The sequence below is a fragment of the Rhodnius prolixus genome, unplaced genomic scaffold (genome assembly GCF_049639745.1).
Source record: "Rhodnius prolixus isolate KJV_2025 unplaced genomic scaffold, Rpr scaffold_14, whole genome shotgun sequence".
Lineage (NCBI taxonomy): Eukaryota > Metazoa > Arthropoda > Insecta > Hemiptera > Reduviidae > Rhodnius > Rhodnius prolixus.
In genome coordinates this window covers 8,792,235-8,815,776 of record NW_027411594.1, presented here as the reverse complement: position 1 = coordinate 8,815,776, position 23,542 = coordinate 8,792,235, and the positions used below count along the sequence as shown (strand labels likewise).

At 37.9% G+C, this 23,542-nt stretch overlaps 1 protein-coding gene across 8 annotated transcripts in view; it reads right to left on the bottom strand.

Moving 5' to 3' along the window:
- LOC141451822 (uncharacterized) overlaps window positions 1-23,542 on the bottom strand; it is a 390,222-nt gene that overhangs the window by 8,589 nt on the left and 358,091 nt on the right. For 7 of the 8 annotated variants that reach the window (XM_074123509.1, XM_074123510.1, XM_074123507.1 and 4 more), the window contains 2 exons: window positions 14,251-14,397; window positions 10,408-11,019 (listed from right to left, as the gene is read on the bottom strand). In XM_074123509.1, the coding sequence (XP_073979610.1) occupies window positions 10,408-11,019; window positions 14,251-14,397 (759 nt within the window). Of the gene's footprint in view, window positions 1-10,340; window positions 11,020-14,250; window positions 14,398-23,542 lie in introns of all 8 variants that reach the window. The other variant, XR_012457116.1, reaches the window with a different exon arrangement.

The following is a 23,542-nucleotide window of genomic DNA, read 5'->3' as shown; positions in this document are numbered from 1 at the left end:
TCAATATTTATTATAATAAATATATACATAGAATAAATATAGAAGTATAAATGTATAATACATTTCAACCTTCTTAACTAAGTGAAGTAAGAGACAAGTTAGGTGAGGAGGATTGGAATGCAGGGAAAAAAGGAGAGGAAAAACCTGCAGCTAGTGTATAGAGTTAGAGTAGGATATGTTTTAGTCTTCTGCGTAAGTATGTTGTAGAAGGATCTGTAGGAGGCTATGTCGCGGCATAGTGGATTGGGATGGACAGTCTGATGGAAAGACGATTTTGGATCATAGGAGTGTACCAGGGATAATGGACGCAGTCTCGTGGAGTGAGTCAATCCTAGTGCATCGTGGAGAGTCTGTTGCGAGTCTGAGAAATTTGTTTTGGGTTATCTGAAGTTTCTTGATGTTGCTACTACATGTCAGGCTCCAGGCGGAGCAGGCGTCGAGCAACATCTGCCTAATGACCACCTTTGTAAAGGAGGAGTTTGTTAGTCACAGTCATTTTGGAGTCACGTGAGAGCAAATTTGGATCTTTTATCCCATGAATTACCTTATGAAAATTTGTGCAGTTCTTAGCGAACAGTTAAGTTCTCCATTACAGGGTCGTTTAGTAAGTGCGGCGTTTCTAATAACTGGCAAATGATAGGTAAGGATTAGCTCAGAGGTTATCGTATACAGGATTCCAACACGGAGAATCTCGAGTTCAAATCCAGGCTGCTGGTCCTCAGATTTTTGGGAACTTCTTACAGATGGCTATCCAGTGATGGACAGAGTTGCCTGAAACGAGAGCCAACTGCCCGGAGGCAGATTCTAACGCCTGCATTTAGGGTTAGAAGGTTATCCCTCCACCCGGAAGTGCGATTGTACAGGAAGGTTTCATTTAAACTTGGACAGAAACTAATTAAGGCGGGTATTTGGTTGAAAACGTTTCTTCATGATATTGTATATTGTCTTAAAGTGAGGTTCCGATTTATTCAAGTTCGTGAGTGCATTACTGAATGATATATCTTGTTAAAAAGAAAAAAAGTTTAAGAATTCATAAATGCAATACAATTTCACGGTTGAATTATACATATATGTATACATGCATAAATCTTAATTACGCCTAAGGCCCAGTAGCAAATAATGCACTCTGTATGCATGTACAGACAGACGTACGTACAATGCAAATTACTCCCTCCTTTTGCTTGTCTACAAGCTAACCCCCTACTGTAACTATACATCGCACCCAGATTGCAACAAAACTAAGGGCAGAGAGAATCGTTCAGATATAACACAACCAAGAGTTGTACACCCATATCTAATGTATACAACTTCCTTTATATTGACGTACATGTAAACTGTGGTATTAAATATTGACGAACTTACGGACATATACAGCAAAAACCATCATCTTTATTGCGCGTGCGCGCGATCACACATGGAGCTTTGTTGATGACATAGTGTTTATATAAGTATATATATATATATATAAAAAAGTGTGTGCTTTAACCAAAGTTCATTTGCAATAAAGTTTGGTTTGCAGATGGTTGACAAGAAATGTGTGTAAGAGAAGCCAGCGCGCTGTGGATTATACAGGCTCCTTAGAGACAGCATCCTGCGAGCTCTCTAACTACACTGTATATCCACACATCTCATGAGCCAGTATGGCTATATCATCCACTCTTATGCATATAAAATTAACATCATCACTTGCATGTTAGGTGTTTTACTATTTGGAGGTGGATGATAGAACGCTATATAAAATTTTATGTCTCTGGGGTTATTTACTTTTTTAATTTTTTTTGTGGATATGTTCAATGGAGATATTATTTTTATCTAAATACATCATTTACATTTTTAATTCGAAGCCTTTTTTTCAAAGAATTTTCAAAGATAATTTGATTCAGGACACTTCACGGCAAAAGAGTGGATAGATTTCCTTGAAATCTTTCATAAAAAGTGAAATTTCTGGAGTAAATCACATGTATGCTGTTATAGAGGATTTATTATTTTGTTAGAATTCCGAGTTTGTCGAAATCTCCGAACCAGAAATACATATTTACGCGCTGGATTTTGTTCGCTTTACAAATCGAAGGCTCAAATGTCTTTCTTATAATCGTTGTTGGTTGAAAAGTGCCATCAATATAACTCTTTAAATCACATCTTTATTATTACACAATAATACGACCAATAGTTGGCGCTCCTAACTTCGTGTGACTAACCTCACTCTTCACAACGATCTCAACAACTTGATTCATACAAACAACTCACCAAGACTAAATATCACAAGTTCCATACCGCTCTCTCTAGTTGCACTAATCCTGTCATACTAACTCTAGCCTCCTCTGAAATACCTTGACACCTCTGAAATACCTCTCTCTAGTTGCACTAATCCTTTCGTACAGACTCTAGCCTCCTCGGAAATACCTTGACAACCACTCTCTCTCTAGTTGCACTAATTCATTCGTACAGACTCTAGTCTCCTCTTAAATTCCTGACAATCATTCTCTCTAGTTGTACTAATCCTTTCGTACAGACTCTAGCCTCCTCTGAAATACCTTGACACCTCTGAAATACCTCTCTCTAGTTGCACTAATCCTTTCGTACAGACTCTAGCCTCCTCGGAAATACCTTGACAACCACTCTCTCTCTAGTTGCACTAATCCTTTCGTACAGACTCTAGCCTCCTCTTAAATACCTTGACAATCACACTCTCTCTAGTTGCACTAATCCTTTCGTACAGACTCTAGCCTCCTCGGAAATACCTTGACAACCACTCTCTCTCTAGTTGCACTAATTCATTCGTACAGACTCTAGTCTCCTCTTAAATTCCTGACAATCATTCTCTCTAGTTGTATTAATGCTTTCGTACAGATTCCTAGCCTTTTCTGAAATACCTTGACAATCACTCTCTCTCTAGTTGTACTAATCCTTTCGTACAGACTCTAGCCTCCTCTGAAATACCTTGACACCTTCTCTCTAGTTGCACTAATCCTTTCTTACAGACTCTAGCCTCCTCGGAAATACCTTGACAATCACTCTCTCTAGTAGCTCAAATCCTCTCAGTCGCCTCTACTGTCATTCCAGACAATCAATCACGCTGACTGAATCGCCAATAGTCCTGAGACCTTCCTTGAGCTTCTCTCCTCCTGGCTCTTCACGCAACATTTACATCTTCATAAGATTTACTTATTGCATATATTTTTATACAGATTGTAAATTACTAAGCAAATTTTTTTGAAAAAAATCTAAAACCTTAGTTTTAAGGCATTTCTAAAGGTTAAATGTGAGGAACGAATCCCACGATACAGCGTGAAGTATAGTTTTGCGAACTAAGTATTAGAAATGGATAAGTTTCAAATTCTGTGTTCAAACCATTGGACGTTAAAAATGATCTTTTATATTTCTTAAAGGTTTTTGTACACATAGGAAATGCACAATTTTATTATACAACTTCCGTTTTCCCAGAAATGGATTATAGCCAAATTATTCACTTTGTAGAATATTTTCTCCGGATGATCGGCATCCCCTACGGGCTAGGAGTGTGATTAACAATTTCATTTAAAGGGATTTTAATAAAATAGGGTTAGTGACTAGTGGAGGTAGCAATAGTACAGCCCCCCTGGTTTGGGGGCGGACGACGGCGGAGGCTAAGTGGAATGGCTGGAGGCATTTTAGTTGTTGTTTAGTTGGGTGTCTGCCCCCAGGGTTGTAATTCTACTCAAACCCGGATCGAAACCCCCCCCCCCCCCAGCAGCCGGTGCGTATGCCTCCCAAGAATGGTAACCATTCTGGCCCCTCAGAAGACCACTTCCGTCGTTAATCTCGTAATAATTCTATGAATAAGTTTGAAGGTCTTATTTCCCTCTACTAAAGGTTCATTCTGTTTCTTTCCTTTTGTCGTTTCCTTACGTACGGAGCTTTTTGATATCACTATGAAAAGGACTGTAGTGGGGGTGACATTCTGCGTGAAACTATTTTTTTTTTTTTTTTTTTTTTTTTTTTTTTTTTTTTTTTTTTTTTTTTTTTTTTTTTTTTTTTTTTTTTTGCTCATCAACAGCTGAGGTCATTAGCGCCCGGAGCTTTTTCCAGTGCACTGCCGGCCTCCGGACAGTGTTCTCTCGTTACAGACAACACTGTCCATCACCGGACAGTGAGCTGTAAGAAGCTCCTAGGAAGAGAAAATCTAAGGGTCAGCTGCTGGATTCGAACCCGGGACCTCCGCGTGGGAGTCCAGTATGCTAACCTCATAGCTAATCCCTTCCCTCGCGTGAAACTATTCTTGACAAAATCGAAATACTTCCTGTATTTCCTGTTTTTTTTTTTTTGCTTAGAATGCAGAAAATTTACCTTTTCCGGTATAGAAAGAGGAAATTTCTAAGCCTAATTTACAATTATCACTAATAATAATAATAAAAAAAAATTGTGATCCTCTTCTTCTACAAAGTTGTTTGCAAAATTATTTTAATGATCACAAAAAGTGAAGCTGTGCCTCTTACATCAATTACCCTCTCTGTCTCTCCAAACGGAAGATAAGAGTTCGCGCCATGTTCTACAGTTAAATTCTTCTCTCCTCCTACAATCAATTATCCGCCAACTCTCTCTCTCTTCTAATTGGAATGAATACAGCTAGAGAGGGGTCAGTCCTGACCTGTATAAGTAGTTAAGAGAATGTAGTCTCCAGTCCTTTAAGTCAGTCTCTCTCTTTCTCTTGGCTTGTTATTACGTGCAGATGAAATTATCTAAATATCTAATGCTCACTGTATTAAAAGGCAGCGCCATCTAGTCCGTACTGAAGTTGCGCTAGAACGTGCTAATCTTATCTATTACACCATCTGATGATGTACACAGAACCGATTAAAATGAGATTGTTTTCTCTTTCATTCAGATTATTACGTTTATCTAGTAGTATAAACACATATAGTAATAATAATAAATAAATTTAGAAAAACAAAAAACAATTTCATGTAATCTCTTTCCTGTTTAAAACACGCATGCGCGGCGCATGTACAAACTTGCACAATTGTTCAACATACAGACGTGACTAAAATTAGCTATTGAGGAGTACCTTTAAAAGGGAACAATTAAAAGGGTTGAGATGTGTGTGCAATCGATGGAAGCTGGTTGTAATTATGTCTATCCGTCTGTAGATAACACAAATAATTATGAGCGCTTGCTTCCAAATAGGGTTAAGAAAGAAACCAATTGGAATTGAAAACATCTGGTGTGAACCAGATTAGGCTTAATGTGACTACTATTCTCAAAAGTTGGAACACAAAATTTTTCTTCTAGTTCTCCCGAGCGTTGGGAATGCTGAAAATTCTATGTAATTAGTAACTGATTGGAAAGCCGAATCAAAAAAAAAAGTTTCGATCTGATTTCAGAGAAACGCGAAGTTTCTTGTAAAAGAATGATATTTTGATTGGAAGAAACCTTTTCCCAATAAGAAGATTGATTCAAGAGGTCTTCCAGGTTTTGTGAGGAAGTGGAAACATTAATGTGATGAATAGATCTACGGAAGGCAGCTGAATAGTGGAAATCTGAAATTCTGGCACGTATACGACCTTGAAGTCATCATACCGTCGTAATTGTTAAGATTAAAACCATGAAATAAAATCCAAAGGTTTAGTCTAGAAATCAAATCCACTAACCAACAATACATCTTAGCGTTGCGGGTCTAGCCTATAACCGCTCAACTAATGGGGCGCCTTACAAGATTAAAACCATGAAATAAAATCCAAGGTTTAGACTAGGAATCGAACCCACTAACCAACAATACATCTTAGCTTTGCGGGTCTAGCCTCTAACCGCTCAGCTAATGGGGCGCCTTACAAGATTAAAACCATTAAATAAAATCCAAGGTTTAGACTAGGAATCGAACCCACTAACCAACAATACATCTTAGCTTTGCGGGTCTACCCTATAACCTCTCAGCTAACGGAGCGCCTTACAAGATTAAAACCATTAAATAAAATTCAAGGTTTAGATTAGAAATCGAATCCACTAACCAACAATACATCTTAGCTTTGCGAGACTAGCCTATAACCGCTCGGCTAATGGGGCCCCTTACAAGATTAAAACCATTATATAAAAACCAAGGTTTAGACACTGGGAATCGAACCCAGTACCACAAGAATGGACCTCTGAAGAAACACTATTTTAGAAGAACCGAATTTTCTCGGAACTTCGGAAAACGGATATATCCAGTGAAAATTCGATACAGAAAATTTGACAAGATTGCCCTACTTCCTCTTACCACTTCCTGTAGTAAGGGAAAGCAATAATCCTCTAAAGCGACTTCTTTTTTTTTTTTCAATATTTAGATTATGACTGGCAGATGAAATTGACAGAAAAATGAAAGGGTCAACAGGGCCCTGCCTGCAGGGATCACAAGGAAAGGAGGGGAGGGCAAAAATTGAAGTCAGTAGATTTAAAAGCTACAGCATCCAGCTCTATTTATGCCCTGGAAGGGGCAAAGGGAAGGAAGTTCATTGAAACGTGTTTCACAGGAAAATTGGGCGGTGTGGAAATAGGAAATATAGAGGTGATGTTTATTGGCGATGTCCGGTGCGGCACAAGGGTCACTTGAGCCGATGGAATTGGAATGGGAGGAGGGGGCGCGGGGAATGAACAACCCGGGGAAATCATATTTCCAGATTGGATTTGTGCTGGTCAAGATGCAAGTCTGATGGAGCGGATAGAAACCAATATTCAAGGCAAATTGTTATCTGCCCTGTATCTATGGGTGTGCGTTTAGGGGAGGAACCGGAAGATAAACGGTTCTCAACCACCACAGCCTCTGGAACGTACAAATGGTTTCTGGATTTAAGGTTGGGCTTATTTTCCTGATAAATTGGAAAAAATAATTTGACGCCTCAATATTGTTAAGTTCGTAACAAACAAAAAACTGGCGGAAGGGGGAAAACACGCTCATACCTTCGAACCCAGTTTCCGTCAGTGTAATACCCCTACTCAAACGACAGGAACTAGCGTAACAGAATGATAGAAAGACTACCAGAGAAATAAACTAAAAGTAAAAGTAAAGTAATTGCCTATTTTTTCAGGCGGGGCTTAACGTCCAACTACCGAATTAGGTGTCATTGACGGAGGCGGAACCTCAAACTTTACCTCAAACAATTTTTTTCTTACCAATAAAAAGTAGTCATACGCGGGATTCGAACTGGGGACCTCCCACTTACAAAGCCTCGCTCTTGACCACTAGACCAACACCCGTTCCAAGAGAAATAAACTACATAAAGAAAGAAGAAGCTGTATAGAAAGCCCTAGGCAGCCGCAATCTGGACGTACGGACTTGAACTTACGAAATTAGATTGGATTCCAGCAGGGCGGTTTTGAAGGCCACCGTAATCCCAATGGATCTATTGTGGCTCCCACGTACTCTAGAGCTCCGCCTTCCAGACCCGTCTGTTTAATCAGAACCTTAATTCTGGAGAGCGGCTCCTGGATAAAGCTCCTCAGGCTTTAGTGTTTTTCTCCCCGACGAGTAACATCGTTAGCTAGAGTCAGACTGCATTGTGGTACTGGGTTCGATTCCCCGTCTTAGGCCTTGGATTTTATTTAATGGTTAATAAAAGAAATTTGCAGTAAAGTATGTTTGCTAGTCGCCTCCGTCCACGATACCTAATAGGTAGTTAGACGTAAAGCCGGCCTGGAAAAATAGACAATTACTACTACTATATAACATCCTTAGCCATAGACAAGCTCCTCCGTACTGACAAAACACAACTTGCGCATAAGTTACAGCTAAGCTCTCCGATCTTAAATCACATCCAATCGCTCTAGTACAATCTACCTTTCCACATTAATAATCAAGAGTATAGACTTCCTCGACCTGGCCCATTCTGTTACTCCAAATCTCATTCTAAACTGTACCAATTACTCAAAACCCGCTCTCCAGCAACCTGGCTCAAAAGTTCCTTGAAGGCAAAAGCACCAATGGCTTCACCATCGGGAGTTAAAAGGGCATCCTTCGCATTCACTTACTCCGATATCCTACCAACTCTAAATTATTGGTCATTGTCGTCAATTCTGCTAGTGGATTACAAGAAATCTTACTTCCTTTGTAGCCCATATGTTATTAGAAATTAAACTTAATAAAGAAATAAAATATTTTGAGCAAATCAATTATTCAGACGAGAGATCGATATTCTAAAAAATATATACTACATTGTGCAAAACTACATTGTCCTTCAGCTGCACATAGTTTAAAGCTCCGCCACAATGTAGCGGCTTCAAAACTGCAGTTTTAAGTAGAGAAGTAGCCAATGAGATCCACCAAAAAAAACGCAGCATTACTTTATCGACTCATATCAAAAGAAAAACTAACTTACCTTTCGTTTTTGAAGTTGATATTTCCACTTTTTTAATTTTTATATTTTCAGTACTTAATTATTAATAAATCTAGCGTACATATGATGTTTATATATTATATTTTCATTAGTGTATTAAACTAACAGCTGTTCTAAATCAGCTGATTTATTTCATGTGACTAATGCCATCTTCATTTTTCAGAATTAGCTCTTTAATAAATTTAATAAAACCGTTCTTTGAAAGCCCCTTGCCCCCCCCCCAAACAAAGAAGCAAATTTATTATAAATAAATAAATAATAAACTTAAATAAGAGAGGGTTGATCAAGAATAATGGAGGACTGATTTCTTTCTTTTCTGTACAACTTCCTTCCGTTTCTGACGAGTGGAATGTTGTTGTTGTTGTTGATGATTTAAGAAACCTGAATATTTTCATTCGATTGACTCACTCTGGGGAGGAGGGGATTGTTGATTCAATTGTTGATTGTTGAAACTGTGGAAGTCTGTTTCCACCTTCGTCGTGGAGGAGAGATCGGGACTTGATTGGCTAGGTGGCCGGGGCAAAAGAGAGTGTTTCCTGTTCTTCGCTGCTCCTACTTATAAGTTTTTCTTACGGTTGAAAGTGAACGATTACAGTGGAAAACTTTATCACTTTTCTTTCCTCGGTAAAGTTGTATTTCAAGTTAGGACTTATGTTTATTCGTTCGTTCTTATACTTGTCCAGCCTTCGCTTTCATTCATTCCTTCAATTAATATTGAACATTCTCTCAACTATTGTAAACACAATTCTCAAACCTCAGTTACAAAGAGATAAGATCCTCGTCGACAATACTCTTTATCCACAATCACACACACTTTTGCGTACATCATTTTTACTGTGGGGTAGTGTTGTTCAGTTGAGGTTCGAGCTGAAGGCTCATCCGAGTCGAGCTTCAGAGCTTTCAGAGCTCGAGCCTTATAGCCCTCGAAGCTAGAGCCGTTAAGCTCAAGTTGGAGACTCACAAACCTGGAGTTGAAGGCTTACAAAGTGCAAGTCATAAGGAATGACGAGTAATCAATTTCAATGAGCAAAGAACATTTTAGAAATTATTGTATTAATTTATACAAAAATATTTTTGAAAAATTCATTAGCTGCTGCTATAGCTTGATTTTATTTTAAGAAATGAATTTATTAATTAGTTCAAAATAAAATGCTTCATATAAAAAACAAAGCTCGAGCCTTTTGAGCCGAGTCTTGGTGGCTCACCGAGCTCTCTGTGAGGCTTCAGCTCGAGCTCTGACTCGAGCCACCCACTGAGCCCTGAGAGTTCGAGCGCTCAAAGGCTCGAACCTTATAGCCTTATAGCTCCAGCTCTTGAACAGCACTACTGCGGGATGCATATTAACCAATAAACGATCACAAAGAGATGAGAGTGGTCAAGAAGGCCTCTAAGTACGGTGGAGCAAAACGGAAGCAGTGATCAATACAGGAAACAAATTTTTACAGCGATCTGTTGGACAAAGTATATGGCAGGAATCGCCGTAGAAGAATGCATTCATACAGAAGGTGGATTAATTCTTAAGACAATAAAGATCAAGTAAAGATTGTCGCCAAAAAAGAAATGAGCAGTCGAATTTTGATCTTGATCAAAATGCTCGTGAAAAATAAAAAAATCGAAAAAAAAAAGGTTTAAATAAATATATGAAACTCAAAATTCGATTTTCAAACAAAAATTTATTTAGCGTAAAATCTTTTTTCTCTTTAAGAAAATCTCTGACGTCAAAAAGAAAAAAAGGAAAAATAATAAAAAGCTGTACAAATAAAATAATAATAATTAATAAAAAAAATATCTCATTAAAAACGGGATAAAGCGATTTCTTTCTGATGACATCATTATGTACAATTATTACTGTGATTGTTCGTATTTATTTGCTTTTTAAAATCTAATTTGTAGAAAAAAAGAAGGAAAATGTTAATTGTAAAGTAAAAACTCAGAGTAATAAATAAATAAATAGTACTCTATTCATAAATATTGTTAATTATTGATAAAGATTGCCTTCAGTTAGAGTGGGCGCTATTCTGTAGCGAGAGATGGTGGTTGTTGAGCAACGCCAAGTATTTACCGGAATAATTGTGCCAGAAAGCGGCTCCGCTGTTGATCAGGTCCAGACTGGAATAGTTCCACGGCTTGTCTTGTGGTGGAGGCGGCGGAGGCGGTGGCGGAGGAGGTGCTTGCTGGTCGCTGGCCGACGCTCTGGCAGATGGTTGTGTAGAAGAAGAAGAAGAAGAAGAAGTAGCTGTGCCGCTGGTCGTATAATTGGTCGGTGTGGTCTGCTCTTCGCCGACACTGGACACGGAACCAGGTCGTTCTACCACCACTATGGAGGAAGTGTTGCTCACCGGTGTGGTATTACCGCCGGCTGATGATGTACTGTTGTTACCAGCCGCCGTGGTATTGCTGGCGGTTATCGTGGCCGAACTTGTCGTATTTCCGGCCGCCACCACACCTGAGGAGGAACTTCCTGTATTGCCGGTACTGTTGTTAGCTTGACTAGCACCGCTAGGATTTACCGCGCCCGGACCGTTGCCACCGGATGTTCCTGTTTGGTTTGAGGCGCCAGCTGGCTGGCTACCACTGGAACTTGTGCCGCCGGACGCACTGGAACTTGGACCGCCGCTGTTGCCGTTGTTGTTCGAGCTGGCCGAGACTTGGTTGGCACTTTGAGCGCATCCTTCTGCAAATATAACCAAACGGAACATGTAATTAGCTTTTTTTTTTCTTTTTTTTTACAAAAAAAGATAACAAACAGTTTAAACCTGGAATTAGCTGGGCTCCAAATAATCATTTCCGTTTTACCTTCTTTTTCGAAACTAATTAAGAGGAAGTGAGATCGCGCCAAATTTTCTAAATTATCACGAATATCCATTGAGGTTTCCTAGGCCTGGAAAATGTTCATGCAGGCCCTTCGTATTTGGTGTTAAAGGACACCTAAAAAAACCTGAGGAAGTGTTTTACGTTCCTACTTTGGGATAACGCCATCTATTTTGGGCACCAATGGCGTAGAAAGACGTGAGGTAGCCAAAATCCCCAGGAAAGTGCAACGTTTTCTTTGCATAGACTGACGAACAGTTGTTAGTTTTACTAAGTTGTAAGTTTTACTCATCGTAGTATGGCTCTATGCCGAGTACTGGATTCCACAATTCAAAGTTCTTTCTTTTATAATAACTTCATCATTGCAAGAATTACGAGTACGTAAGATGGCCAAATACCATGGAAATCCTCTGTTAAATACATCTTGAAACAACTTCCTCAAGATGCACAATAATCTCCCTCTAAGAATAGTGCATATCATTTATTTAATTAATTGTCTCCATTTCTGTCGAAAGAACGGAAGCCACTGCCAGTAAAATAATTAAAAAAAAAAGAATACCTAAGACCATTAAATTAATAATGAGATGCAGGAAAATTGTTTTCCACCTGTCAGCCAATAGAAAAGAAGCCCTTACTGACCCTTTTTTATGCATTCCATATACTTTGATAAGTCGACCCTTCCAATAAAAAAAAAATAATCGATTACCTTAAACCAGCTCCTCCTAAACTATACCAACATCTGTCTTTATAATGGTGGTTTTTTTTTAAAGAAGGGTGTAACTACCATGTATATATATATATACATGAAAAAAAAATAAACATTAAAAGTGGTTAATATTATGTATTCTTTTGATGGAACATAATATAGTATATATATCTCTGTATACATAATAAGAGGGAAAGAGTACACCCTTAGGTATAATCATAGGTTTTAGGTAGATATATATATATTTTTTTTCTGTACATATGGTTTTAAAAAATTTCATAATGAAGGTTAGTTTTTGGGGAGAACAAGAAAGGGATAAAGGTGTTATCGATCGTCCTGCTGCAGGGGTGCACCAGGCCAGCTATTCCAGGGTATCCACTTAATTTGCCTGGTAAGATCTACATCTGAAGATAGGTTATGGGGGGAGAACCAAGATAGAAAAAAAAAAAAACACTTCACCCAGAATTGATGAATTGCTCCAGAATCCTCTTTTTCTTTTGGATTTTTTTTTGGAGAAGGAGGAAGGAAATAAAAAAAACTACGTGACCAAGAAATGATTTTGTACCACCCAGAAAAGGGTTTACAGGGCTCGAAACTTTCACATTTTGAGTGGAGGGAGGTAAGAACAAGGTACCAAAATTATAAATACGTATTCTGTAGACCTCCCGCTCTTATTTTAATTATTCCAAAAGAGATATTGGGAGATAAAGGGGGAAGTATTGGGAACCTCCCTTACCATGAGGCACCTATCTTGCAACCAGTTGTCCATCTCTGGACTCCAGAGAACTCTGGAGTTTTTAAATAGTATTGTTAACAAAAAAAACAAAAAATACTTGGATACGATATTTGGACAAAATTTTCTCTCACATCCTCCCAGATACTAAGATTTTCCTACAAAAGGTGAAAATTATATGATAACCCTTAGAAAACAAAGGAAGTATCCTGTTGAGTGGATGGGTAGAGGATATAAGACGTTGAACGTGCTGTAAACAACACCTTAAGGGATGAAGTGTTACTAGAGGGGATGCAAATAGCAAGACAGTAAAGTTCAGTTTGCATTAACTACATCCCCCCCCCTCCCAGTACTGAGTTTGGGAGGCGGAGGGCGCGGGCCAATCACAACAGTGGTGGGTAACATTTTGAGGATTTACTAACAATTACCTTTACATACAAAAGCCGAGGAGTACGACAAGTCTGGGTTTATTGACGGCTGTGAAAGTAGATGTAGCATTCTCTCAGCTAACAGAGAGAAAGAGACAGAGAGAGAGAGAGGTTTCCAAGTTGGGTTATTTGAGGGCCCCTTGCCCTACAGGCCTTGCAAGGTTGTGGGTGGTGCAAGGAGTTGGATCTGTTCAGTAGAATTAATGGCAAAGAGCCGGCCCCCAAAAAGTGGGGTAGATAGGAGAGCCGCCAGTACAACTCCTAGGAGCCCTAGGTGACACGGGTAATGTTTGCACAAACCCGGACCCCGGGGTCTTGATTCCTTCTAAATGGAAATTGAATAATAATTAATTTTATAATTAATACAGAACGGAGAATTGGTTTTTGCTGTTTGTTTGCAGGTTGGTGTTCACCATCTCCACAGCATCCACGCGGCCGCTTTACAATAATGTCTTCAAGAGCTCCTCAACTGAGCTTACTTTATTCGATTAGAGCTCAAATTTTCCTGTGTTTTCCAAGTAAGAGAAAGTTTTTTTTTTTAATTCCCACACACGAAATATGAAAAAAGTTCCCTGTATTCAGAACAGTTTATCTGTGCATGTTTCTGCCTGTCCAAGGTCAACGGAAAATCGCAGATTGCTTCAATAGTGGTTGCTGTAATCAGGTTTTTAGGGCCAAAATCAATCAACGTGGAAGTTCCACGTTACTGAATCGATTTTTCAAATATTTTATTTCCACGGCGACCAACTATATCGGCTACCATGTTCACTATCGATTTATTAAACTCGACTTTGATCACTATTAGAGTGTTCAGGTAAAGGTTAAAGTCTAGTTTGGATAGCGTCTCAATTACAGTATTCTGAAGACAAAAAATTAATCAAAAATATTTATTGCTGTTCCAACATTTCGGATAGACAATTGATGCTGTTCATCAGGAATTTAAAGAGGAGCATTAAAAAAACAACAACATTTTTTTGCAATCTAATTAAGGATTCAAAATTGGCGAGAAATCGGTCCAGAAATAAAAAAACAAATAACTCCGTCTTTTTGCCAACGTTTCGACAAATATACTTGTCTTCTTCAAGGCGTGGACTATGCGGGTTGGTTGAGTTACAGATTACAGGGTTATCTACGATTCCTCGCCAATTTATTTTGAATCCTTAATTGAATAATTTACGACCACGAAACCAATTTATACACATATTTGCAATCTAATATAACAATTACCGGTTAAAATTCTTAGCGCTTCCGGCGGTGCACCAGCCGCTTTCAGTGCTTCTTCCAGTTGTGTTCTTCGTTTCATTTCCAGATCTAGTTGGTCTTGGAGACGTCTTCTTGCTTTTCTTTCTTTGCGCAATCTCTTCTGGTATACAACTGTAACAGGTAAATAAGAAATCCAAAAAATTATTATAATTTTAATGTAGTTTTAAACTTTAGTAAAAGAAAAAAACTTTATAGTAATGGTGCATTTCCGGTTAACCCATTTCTGCCAAAAGTTTTAAGTTAGTAGCGACCTGAATTTTGAGCTTTTGATTTCCTGCTTTTGAGACGTATCGATCACACATTCTGGGCATCATACCCTATTAGTAAGCATTAGTTGCAGAGATCTATGCATTTTATTTCATCAGTGCACCACGTATTTCCTATAACAAACTTCAATTTCTAAAAAATCTTAAGCGATTGCAATACGTCTTTTTTTTACGGAGGTGGAAGAGGAAGTATTAAGTAAAAACTCCGCCTACAACTCTTTAACTAAAAAACAAAAAATAATATAGTTAATTATGTTTTCAAAGTACGCACAATAAAATTAGATACACGTCATACAAAACGATAAACAATGCCTTCTAAAACTAAAAAAAAAATAAAACTAAGTTTATTTTAAATCAATCGATAACATCGATCTGAGACACAATGGAGTCTGCTCGCTATAGTTCTCTTTCATTTTTTCTTTTTTTGAACACCCAATCGGATACACTTACGTACAAAATGTCTGTCGTCTTAGATTTATCTGACCTCACACACCGACGACAGACTGATAGATTTGTAACAAATTAATCAGTTTATATTGTTTTATATGAAAAAAAAAGAAAAAAATAACTTATTGTGTGATGACTTGTAAAAGAGATAATTACCGAGTGATAGAACATCTCACAGGTGGTCTTCTACGTCTGTCTGTCAGTCACTCACTCTGAACAAAGAGGAACTATTGCGATTGCTTAAGATTTTGGATATTTTCGAGTTTTTTTTTTTGTTTTTTTTCTCGCCGGAAGTAAATGATTTGAGGTCAACTTCCACAAAAAAAAAACGGACACTTCCGGTGACAACCCCAAATCTAAGATCTGCTTGCGATTTATGGCGCAAGAAAAACGTAAAAGCGGAAAACCTCCAAAAGTACGAATTTACCAATTTTTTTATTGTTAACCAAGAGGCTTTTCTTTCCACGAGGCTTTTTTTTAAAGTCAAAATCTAGCCACTTAAATACCACTTTTGGGAGGGGAGTAACGATGTTTTCACGCTTTCCCCCCCCCCAAAATAAGGGGGCAATAATTTGATTTCAATACTCTGTAACCGAAAAATAGTCGTAGGGGGCAGGAGCTGCTACATAATGTAAATTTGCACTTTGGACTGCAAGACCAGGTGCTGTTTACAGCCAAGATTCCAAAATAAAAATAAAAAATATTCATTCTCTACCGTGCGTTTGGCCTGGCCAGTGCCTACTTATGTTATCTATCGTCTGTGAGTTTTATCTTTTTATTAGTATTTCGTATCTAGTATAAGTTTTCCTTTTTGTATGATTATTTTCCTTAATTAAAGGTATTTTGTCGTTTGGTTCATTAAGCACAAGAGAGAATTTTATTTTACTCCCTATCGCCCTGGGAATTGTCTCCAGGACCCTCCCTCCTCTCACCAGTGAGCTATCCCGCCAGAGGCACCCTTAAGGGTATTTTTCTTTTGAGGCTGGTTAGGGATATCGTCTCTGATAGCTTCGGCTATCTGGCGCCCGCAAGGATACCGCCCCTGACCGGTCACAAGGAAAAATTATGAGATATTATTATTATCCTCATATGAAAATAAGGATTTTTGTGAGTCGCGCGGAAAATCCCAGTTTTGTTTTTTTTTTTAGGAAAAGGACCAATAAGCCTTGATCTTTCTCGAAGGGTAAACATAAGATTCTAATAAGGGCGGCCCTTAAGGAGATCTATTGTGGCTCCCACCTACTCTAGAGCTCACCCTCTAGACCCGTCCGTTTAGCCAGACTCTTAATTCTGGAGAGCGACTCCCTGGGTAAAGCTCATCACAGTAAATGTAATCGCCTATTTTGTTCAGGCGGGGCTTAGCGTCCAACTACCGAATTAGGTGTCAATGATGGAGGCGGAACCTCAAACTTTACCAAGAACAATTTTTTTTCTAACAAATAAAAAGTAGCCTATACGCGGGGTTCGAACTGGAGACCTCCCACATAGGAAGGCACGCTCTTGACCACTAGACCAACACCCGTTCCAAGAGAAATAAACTACATAAAGAAAGAAGAAGCTGTATAAAAAGCCCAAGGCAGCCGCCATCTGGACGTACGGACTTGAACGTAGAGATTAGATTAGATTTTGGTAGAGTGGCCTTGAATGACTACGCCACCGTGATCCCAATGGGTCTATTGTGGCTCCCACCTACTCTAGAGCTCACCCTCCTAACCTGTCTGTTTAATCAGAATCTTAATTCTGGAGAGTGGCTCCTGGGTAAAGCTCCTCAGGCCTTGGTTTTTTACCTCTCCGAGAAGTAACATCCTAAGCCAGACAAGCCCTTCGCACTGACATAATACGTGCAGTGCCGATTCCTCCTCTTCCTGCTCCTGACAGAGCCTACAGAGACTTTGTCATCTGCCAGGCCCATGCTACTCGAAGGGTACCACAAGTTTTACGCGATTTTCTCTAATAACTATTTCAGCTTATTCCGGGGCAAAAAGGGTAAAACTTTTCGCTTTTTTCAAGTTTTCCCCCAAGAAAAAATTAATTTTCTCCAGTAGGAGGGGGGAGTAGATGCAGTAGTTCGCGTTTTCACCAAATCATCGCCACCGACACGGCGACCGTTTAGACCGAATTCTTTCCAGTCCGGATATGAGAAAAAACAATTTTTTCTAATATTTTTTCACCATTTTCTCTAAAATTGCTCCAATTAATCTCCTATATGGCTTCCTCAGGAAGTTAACACTTTTAATGAAGGGAATTTTATTTAAAAAGGGAAATCAGATGGCACTTTTTAAGACTTACCCTCGCTAAAAGTAAAATCACTAAAGCAAATAAAATTGGCATGGTTTATCGCCTCGACAAGAAATCTACATCCTGTACCAGTTATGAGTACAACCAACAATAACCATTTGTACATTTTATTGTTAACAATGTTGGCCGAGACGAAGGTAATAATGTAACATGTAAGAAATTAACATAATTAACTCAGTTCCCTGCTCTGTCTTCTCCATCTTTATCTTAGGAGTTACAGTGCCCATCTCCTTGTTCTTTGAGTTTGTAAGTTGTTTTCTTGTTCTTTTTTTCTTTTTATCTCCACTCTTTATGAAGCATTTTTAAAAGTCTTACAAGTGCATACACGCTGATGAAGGTCACATTGTACACTTTGTGAAACTTTTGTAACTACATTAAATGCCAGTCTAATTGTAATGCCAAAGACAATGCGGGTGGTCTTTACCATAAATTCTGGTAATTAAAAATTAAAAACTCATAATTCAAGTAAAATTAATTACATTCTATTCCATATTTTAATGATTCTATTGGTTATTAAATTATCTGTTTTTATTGGTCCACCTGGAGGACCAATATAAACTTACAGATGGAAAAATCATATGGTTTACAAAAACTTTATACTATTTAGTTTAAGTCCCATTTTAGGACCCAGCAGGAAGTTAACACTTTTACTGAAAGGATTTTTTGTTTTAAAAAGGGAAATCAGTTGGCATTATTTCCTTTATACTTCGCTGATTAAAGCAGAATTTTCCGGAAAATTAAGTTTAAAATATCATTGTCTTAGGTGTTCATTTAACTTAAATTGATTGTAACACGAGGAATCCAATTATTAATCATTAAAAATCGATAAATAGCAGCCTCTATGCAAATAAACATACAAAATGGTGGGTAACAATAGGTGAAACATGACCCACAATTTCCTTTTACCTACTTCCCAAGAAAATACCCATTATTCCCAATTTCCCTGTTAACCCTTACATTATTAGTGTAGAAAACAAGACATTAAGCGAGAAAAATCTTTTATTTTCCAAGTTTTTATTGAGAAAATTTTTTATTACATATTTGGATACTTCATTAAATACCTACGGGGGAAAAATTAGTAAAAAAAATTAAACTTTTATTTTTCATGGAAATAATTGATAATAAAGAATTGGTCAATCACAGTGAAGTGTGAAAAAGTAGGTGGGCTGAAGAGCCAAACAGGTTTTTAAACCACGCCTACTTGCTCAAGACTACGCCCACTTTGGCCCGTAAAATGGAAGTTCTGTATTTTCCCCATTTTTTTCTACTTTCTATTAGTTTTGAGAATCGAAACAATACTTACTAATGGCAAAGTAAGCCCAATTTTATTTAAATTAGGAATTTATTGCTTCAGATGTTTAAAAGAGCACAAATTACTCACACACAGTTAATAACAGATAAATGACTATTTGTAATAATGATTCATTTATAAATAATTTAATGTAACCCTGTAATTGAGTACTGGTAAAGAATTTTTAAAGTCAAATAATTAGTAAAGTACTTTAACTAAAATGTAAAGTAATTTAACTAAAATGTAAAGTACTTTAACTAAAATGTAAAGTAATTTAACTAAAATGTAAAGTACTTTAACTAAAATGTAAAGTAATTTAACTAAAATGTAAAGTGCTTTAACTAAAATGTAAAGTACTTTAACTAAAATGTTAAGTACTTTAACTGTAATTAAAATGGGTGCAATAATATTTGAAAAAGGCCACCATAAGAGTCTGAGACATCTAATAAATTCTAAACAATATTAGGTAAAGAAATTTAAAGCAGTAAAATTACTTAAATGATCTCAATGAAGTATTAATGAAATGTTGGGTACTTGCTGATTTGTGTACCTTTTGGCGTTTAATCAACCCTTATACTTAACTTTTTAACCTGTAAGTTTTTGTTAAGGAGATTCACCTACTTTTAGTGAGAAAAAGTAAAAAAAAAAATCAATAATTTTAGTATTTAAAGAGGGTGGGGGGAGAATCAGTGTTGTATTTAACCAGAGTTGCCATCATTCTGCTACCAACTGTTGTTGTTCTACAAAATGAAATTATCGTATGGTATATGGACTGAGTTGAATGTTATCGCTAAGCTGGTGTGTATATTATACAAGTGTCTAGTTTAAGTGAGAGCGTCGATAGCTCTCTCTTTCTCTCTGTACTCTGTAAAACGATGCTACTTTCAGGATGAGTGTGTTGAGATGGTAGCATCAATTAGCTCGCAGCATCACTCTCTACAATCATCTTTCTCTCTTTCCATATACATCCTCTTTCTTCGAATTCTTCTCCGCCCTTCCGTGCCGTCAATTTATACTCCACTCGCCCTTTTTATCAACTAAACGTTTCATCGGTTGTCTGTGAAGTTTAGTCACTATATTTGATCCAATTACTAACTACATTACTACCACCATTTATTGTCATTCTCCATGTTATACATATGCGACCAAATGTATAGGCCCGTCTCCCCTTTTTGCTTAGTAATGTCATTATTATTGTTCTCTGTATGCATCATTTTATTGGCCTTAAAAGGGATGTCTCTTTTACATCTCTCTAGATGTAGTGAAATTAAAAATAAAAATAATTTTAATGTGTCACATTTTTCAAGCACAACTCGTCTCGGATCTTCATATTCTTATCGGGCATAAATGGAGGGTATGGTTCCCTCTAAAGTGCTATTTTGGTGTGATGTGCAGTAGTACTACAGAAAAGTTGTTGTGAATGTTTTATTTTATTTTCTGCATCTGTTTTGTTAATAAAGTAAATAAAAGCAAAACAAAATGAAAGATTTAGTTGTACAAAAAAGAATGGCCGCCTAGACAAGAGAATGCATGTCTACCAACCAAACACAAAAGTAAGCAAAATAGAACAATCATTGGTTGATAATAATGGAGACGGCAGCACTCGCGAGTAAGCATTCTTCCTTCTTAGGTATACATTGTGGCACTGTTTTTTGTTATGTGTTTAGAAATAACCAATAGGAACAACCAGAAAGAAACAAAAGACAAACAATACTCTTAAAAGTGAAGAAAAGTGGGAAGGGGGATATTGAATAGATAGTTGGGAGGTGTCCAGGTCGCGCGCGCCCCTCAGCGGCGGCTGAAGATCAAAAGAAGGTTGATTTCTTCTTCTTCTACATCTTTTTTTTGGGGCGCATTGTTGTTAGTTTTGTGAGGCAATCAAACCAGGACAATGTAAGCAGTCAGTGGCCAGCAGCTTCAAGAACTCCCATCTTCTCTCCTTGACGACAGTCATGGCCTTTGGGGTACGTGAGAGTCACGTGTCCACCTCCTCTTCTTCGGGCTGCGATAATTAACAGAGAATGGTCGACCGGGTTAATATAGAGAGAACTTCAGATGGTGTTAGGCCCCCGTGTTCGTAGGCTATTGTGTGCAACTCCTTGGCTGTCTCTCTCTCTCTTAAAATCTCCAACCCAGTTCAGCTCTGCAGATCTCTTTGGGCACCTTGATCACGTCTCCTCAAACATCTTATTGTGTGTCCCCCCAGCCATTCCTCCTTCCAAAAACAACTCTTTATTGCCCACGGTTCTTCTTTCTGTTTTTTCTTCTTCAAGTTCTTAATCTTTGCTTTTCAAATTGCTTCTTCTCCATTGTGAACAATGAAGCGTGCTCTCCTCTCTCTTCGTGTTCTTGAGAACGAGCCAGCCAGCCCATTATCTTACTCTTCACTTCTTACGTGTACTTCTATATCAATACTCATTCTTTTCTTTCCTTTTGTAATGCTGGTTTCTACTTCCTGAAGACGAAGTTTAGCGTTCGCATTCTTTCTTTGTTGACATGGATGGACACAATCCACCTTTCCAAAAAATGTTTCTTGTCAAAGAACAATCGAAGTCATCTTTGCTTTCACAAAAATTTTTTTTGTTTTCCAATATTTGTTGTTTTTTTTTCCTTTCTCTCACCTCTCATAAAAGGATGTACCTCAATCGTGTAGTCCTCACGTCGTCTTTGAGTCTATCAATGATTATATACCTGCTCAAAGATCGCAGATAGTTTCAACTTTTATGTTTAATTTAGATGTCAACGTGAAAGCCAAAGCTTTTAGACAAATCCGGAAGAGCCCCTTTACCAATTTTGTATTTTGGGGGGGGGGGGGAGGAAGTTCCACGGAAATCGGTTCCAAAAATGTTTCTTTAACTGCTTATTATGTAGATTACATACAAGGGGCTAACTCCTCTCCCATTCGATGTATAGCATCGAGACCCCCATAAGGCACATCTACATAAAATTCCGAATCGAATGACATCTCATTCATGAAAATCGGTTTAAGCGTTTAGGCCCTACGCAGTTTACAAAAAAAGGTAACAACAACAAGAAGAAGAACAAGAACATCAACAAGAACAAGAACAAGAACATTTTTTGAAAAAGCCGTTTTTGCTCATTTTCGGCAACTTTTTTCTCGAAACCTATTAGATCTGGGTTGTTGCAAAAAAATTACAGTTATAAAGGAGGATTTGCCCTTTATTTTAAAGAAAATTCGGGAATTTTGTCTTTTATAGAAAAATAGAAAAAAATTGTCAAAGTTGGGTGTTTTTCAGCGTTACGCTTTTTCGTGCAGTTTTTGACGAGCAACCCTTATACAACTGTCCTACCGGACAGATTTAATCACCGACTTTTATTTCTAAAGATATTTTCTAGGAAAGGTCAGGAACACTTTTAGGAGAGCGTCTAGAGCACGTTTTTCTCTAAAGAGTTATTTCATTGTAACGTATGGTCTATATCATTTGCGTAAAATTATTTTTGATTAAATACATAATCAAAATACCCTAAATTGTGGAAAACCGATTGGCGGCTTTTCTGAGTAGACTTTTCCACTCATTTTTTTTTTTTGGAAAAATGATTTTGATGTTCTTTAAACTTTGCACATCCGCACAAATTGGCAGGATTTTAGGGGAAGTAAAAGTAAACTTTTTGCGGAAGTGTCCTTTTTAATACCTTGAACAGTGGCTACCAATCTGACTATTTATGAATACCAAGTTGAAAGAATATCAATAAACCGGAAATGCGACGGTACCAGGAAGGGTTCTTCTAGTTTTCTATAATTTTCCAGGAGACGTCACCTTAGTACATCAATTCAATTTTTCCTTAAAACAAAATTTAAATAAAAAAAAAACCTATTCTGCCTCTTCCCAACCCCCCCCGAACTGCAGGGTTCTCCAAAATATTGCTCAAAAGTTATTTCCAGTATTATCCTGGAAGAGTCAATATTTTTGTTATATAACCGAAGGAAAATTTCTTCTTGTGCACGGCTGTTGAACATGATACGTACTATTTTATAGCTACCGATTTACCCAGGATAACTTTGAAGAGTGGTTCAGAATGGGTATAAGACCAAGGATCAACCCAGAGCGAGTGAGAGGGGAAACAACAGTTCTACAACAACCAGGGACTCCCGGAAGTGATGGTATGGACGGGTCGTTTCCAGCTGAATACTGACCCCATTGTCATCTGCCGTCATGATATCGCCACTCTTATGTTTCACTACATTAACCTAACACCAGATTGAGTTCACTGTTACCAAAGTTACGCTATCTTCAAGTTCTTTTCTTTTTTTTAGCTTTTCCAGAAGAGAACGAAGGATGCTCTTTTTCCTTTCCACCCTTGGATAGAAAGTCAAGTCCAAATGCAGTAATGGAGTGGCATGCTGGTTTTTCCTGGCATATCTCCAGAGATATCCTCTTCACTTCCAACTTCTTCCCTCAGGTTGTCAATAAGAAGCGGAAGGCTGCAGCAGCCATATTGATGGGAGATTTTTGTATAGTACTAAGGCACGATGCTTTTCCAATATTGGACAGATATCCCCCCCTCTTCTCTCAGTACTGCTTACTCTGTAATAACATGCTTCTTAGGTAGCTTAAATCTTTATATATATTTTTATGCCCACAGAGCGCTTATTGTGAATACATTTAACTTTTTAGAGTAATGTAAACAATAAAGTAAAGTAATTTCCTATTTTTTCAGGCGATGCTTAACGTCCAACTACCAATTAGGTGTCGTGGACGAAGGCGGAAGCTCATACTTTACTGTAAACAATTTTTTTCTAACAAATACAAAATAGTCATACGCGGGATTCGAACCGGGGGCCTTCTACTCCAAAAGCCATGCTCTTGACCACTAGACCAACACCCGCTCCACTTTTTAGAATGATGTAAATTCGTACTTATTTGCACCACAACGTGTGCAATGACGGTTTCAATTAAATCTTTACAAGTACTTCGCTGTACGACTGGCGTTA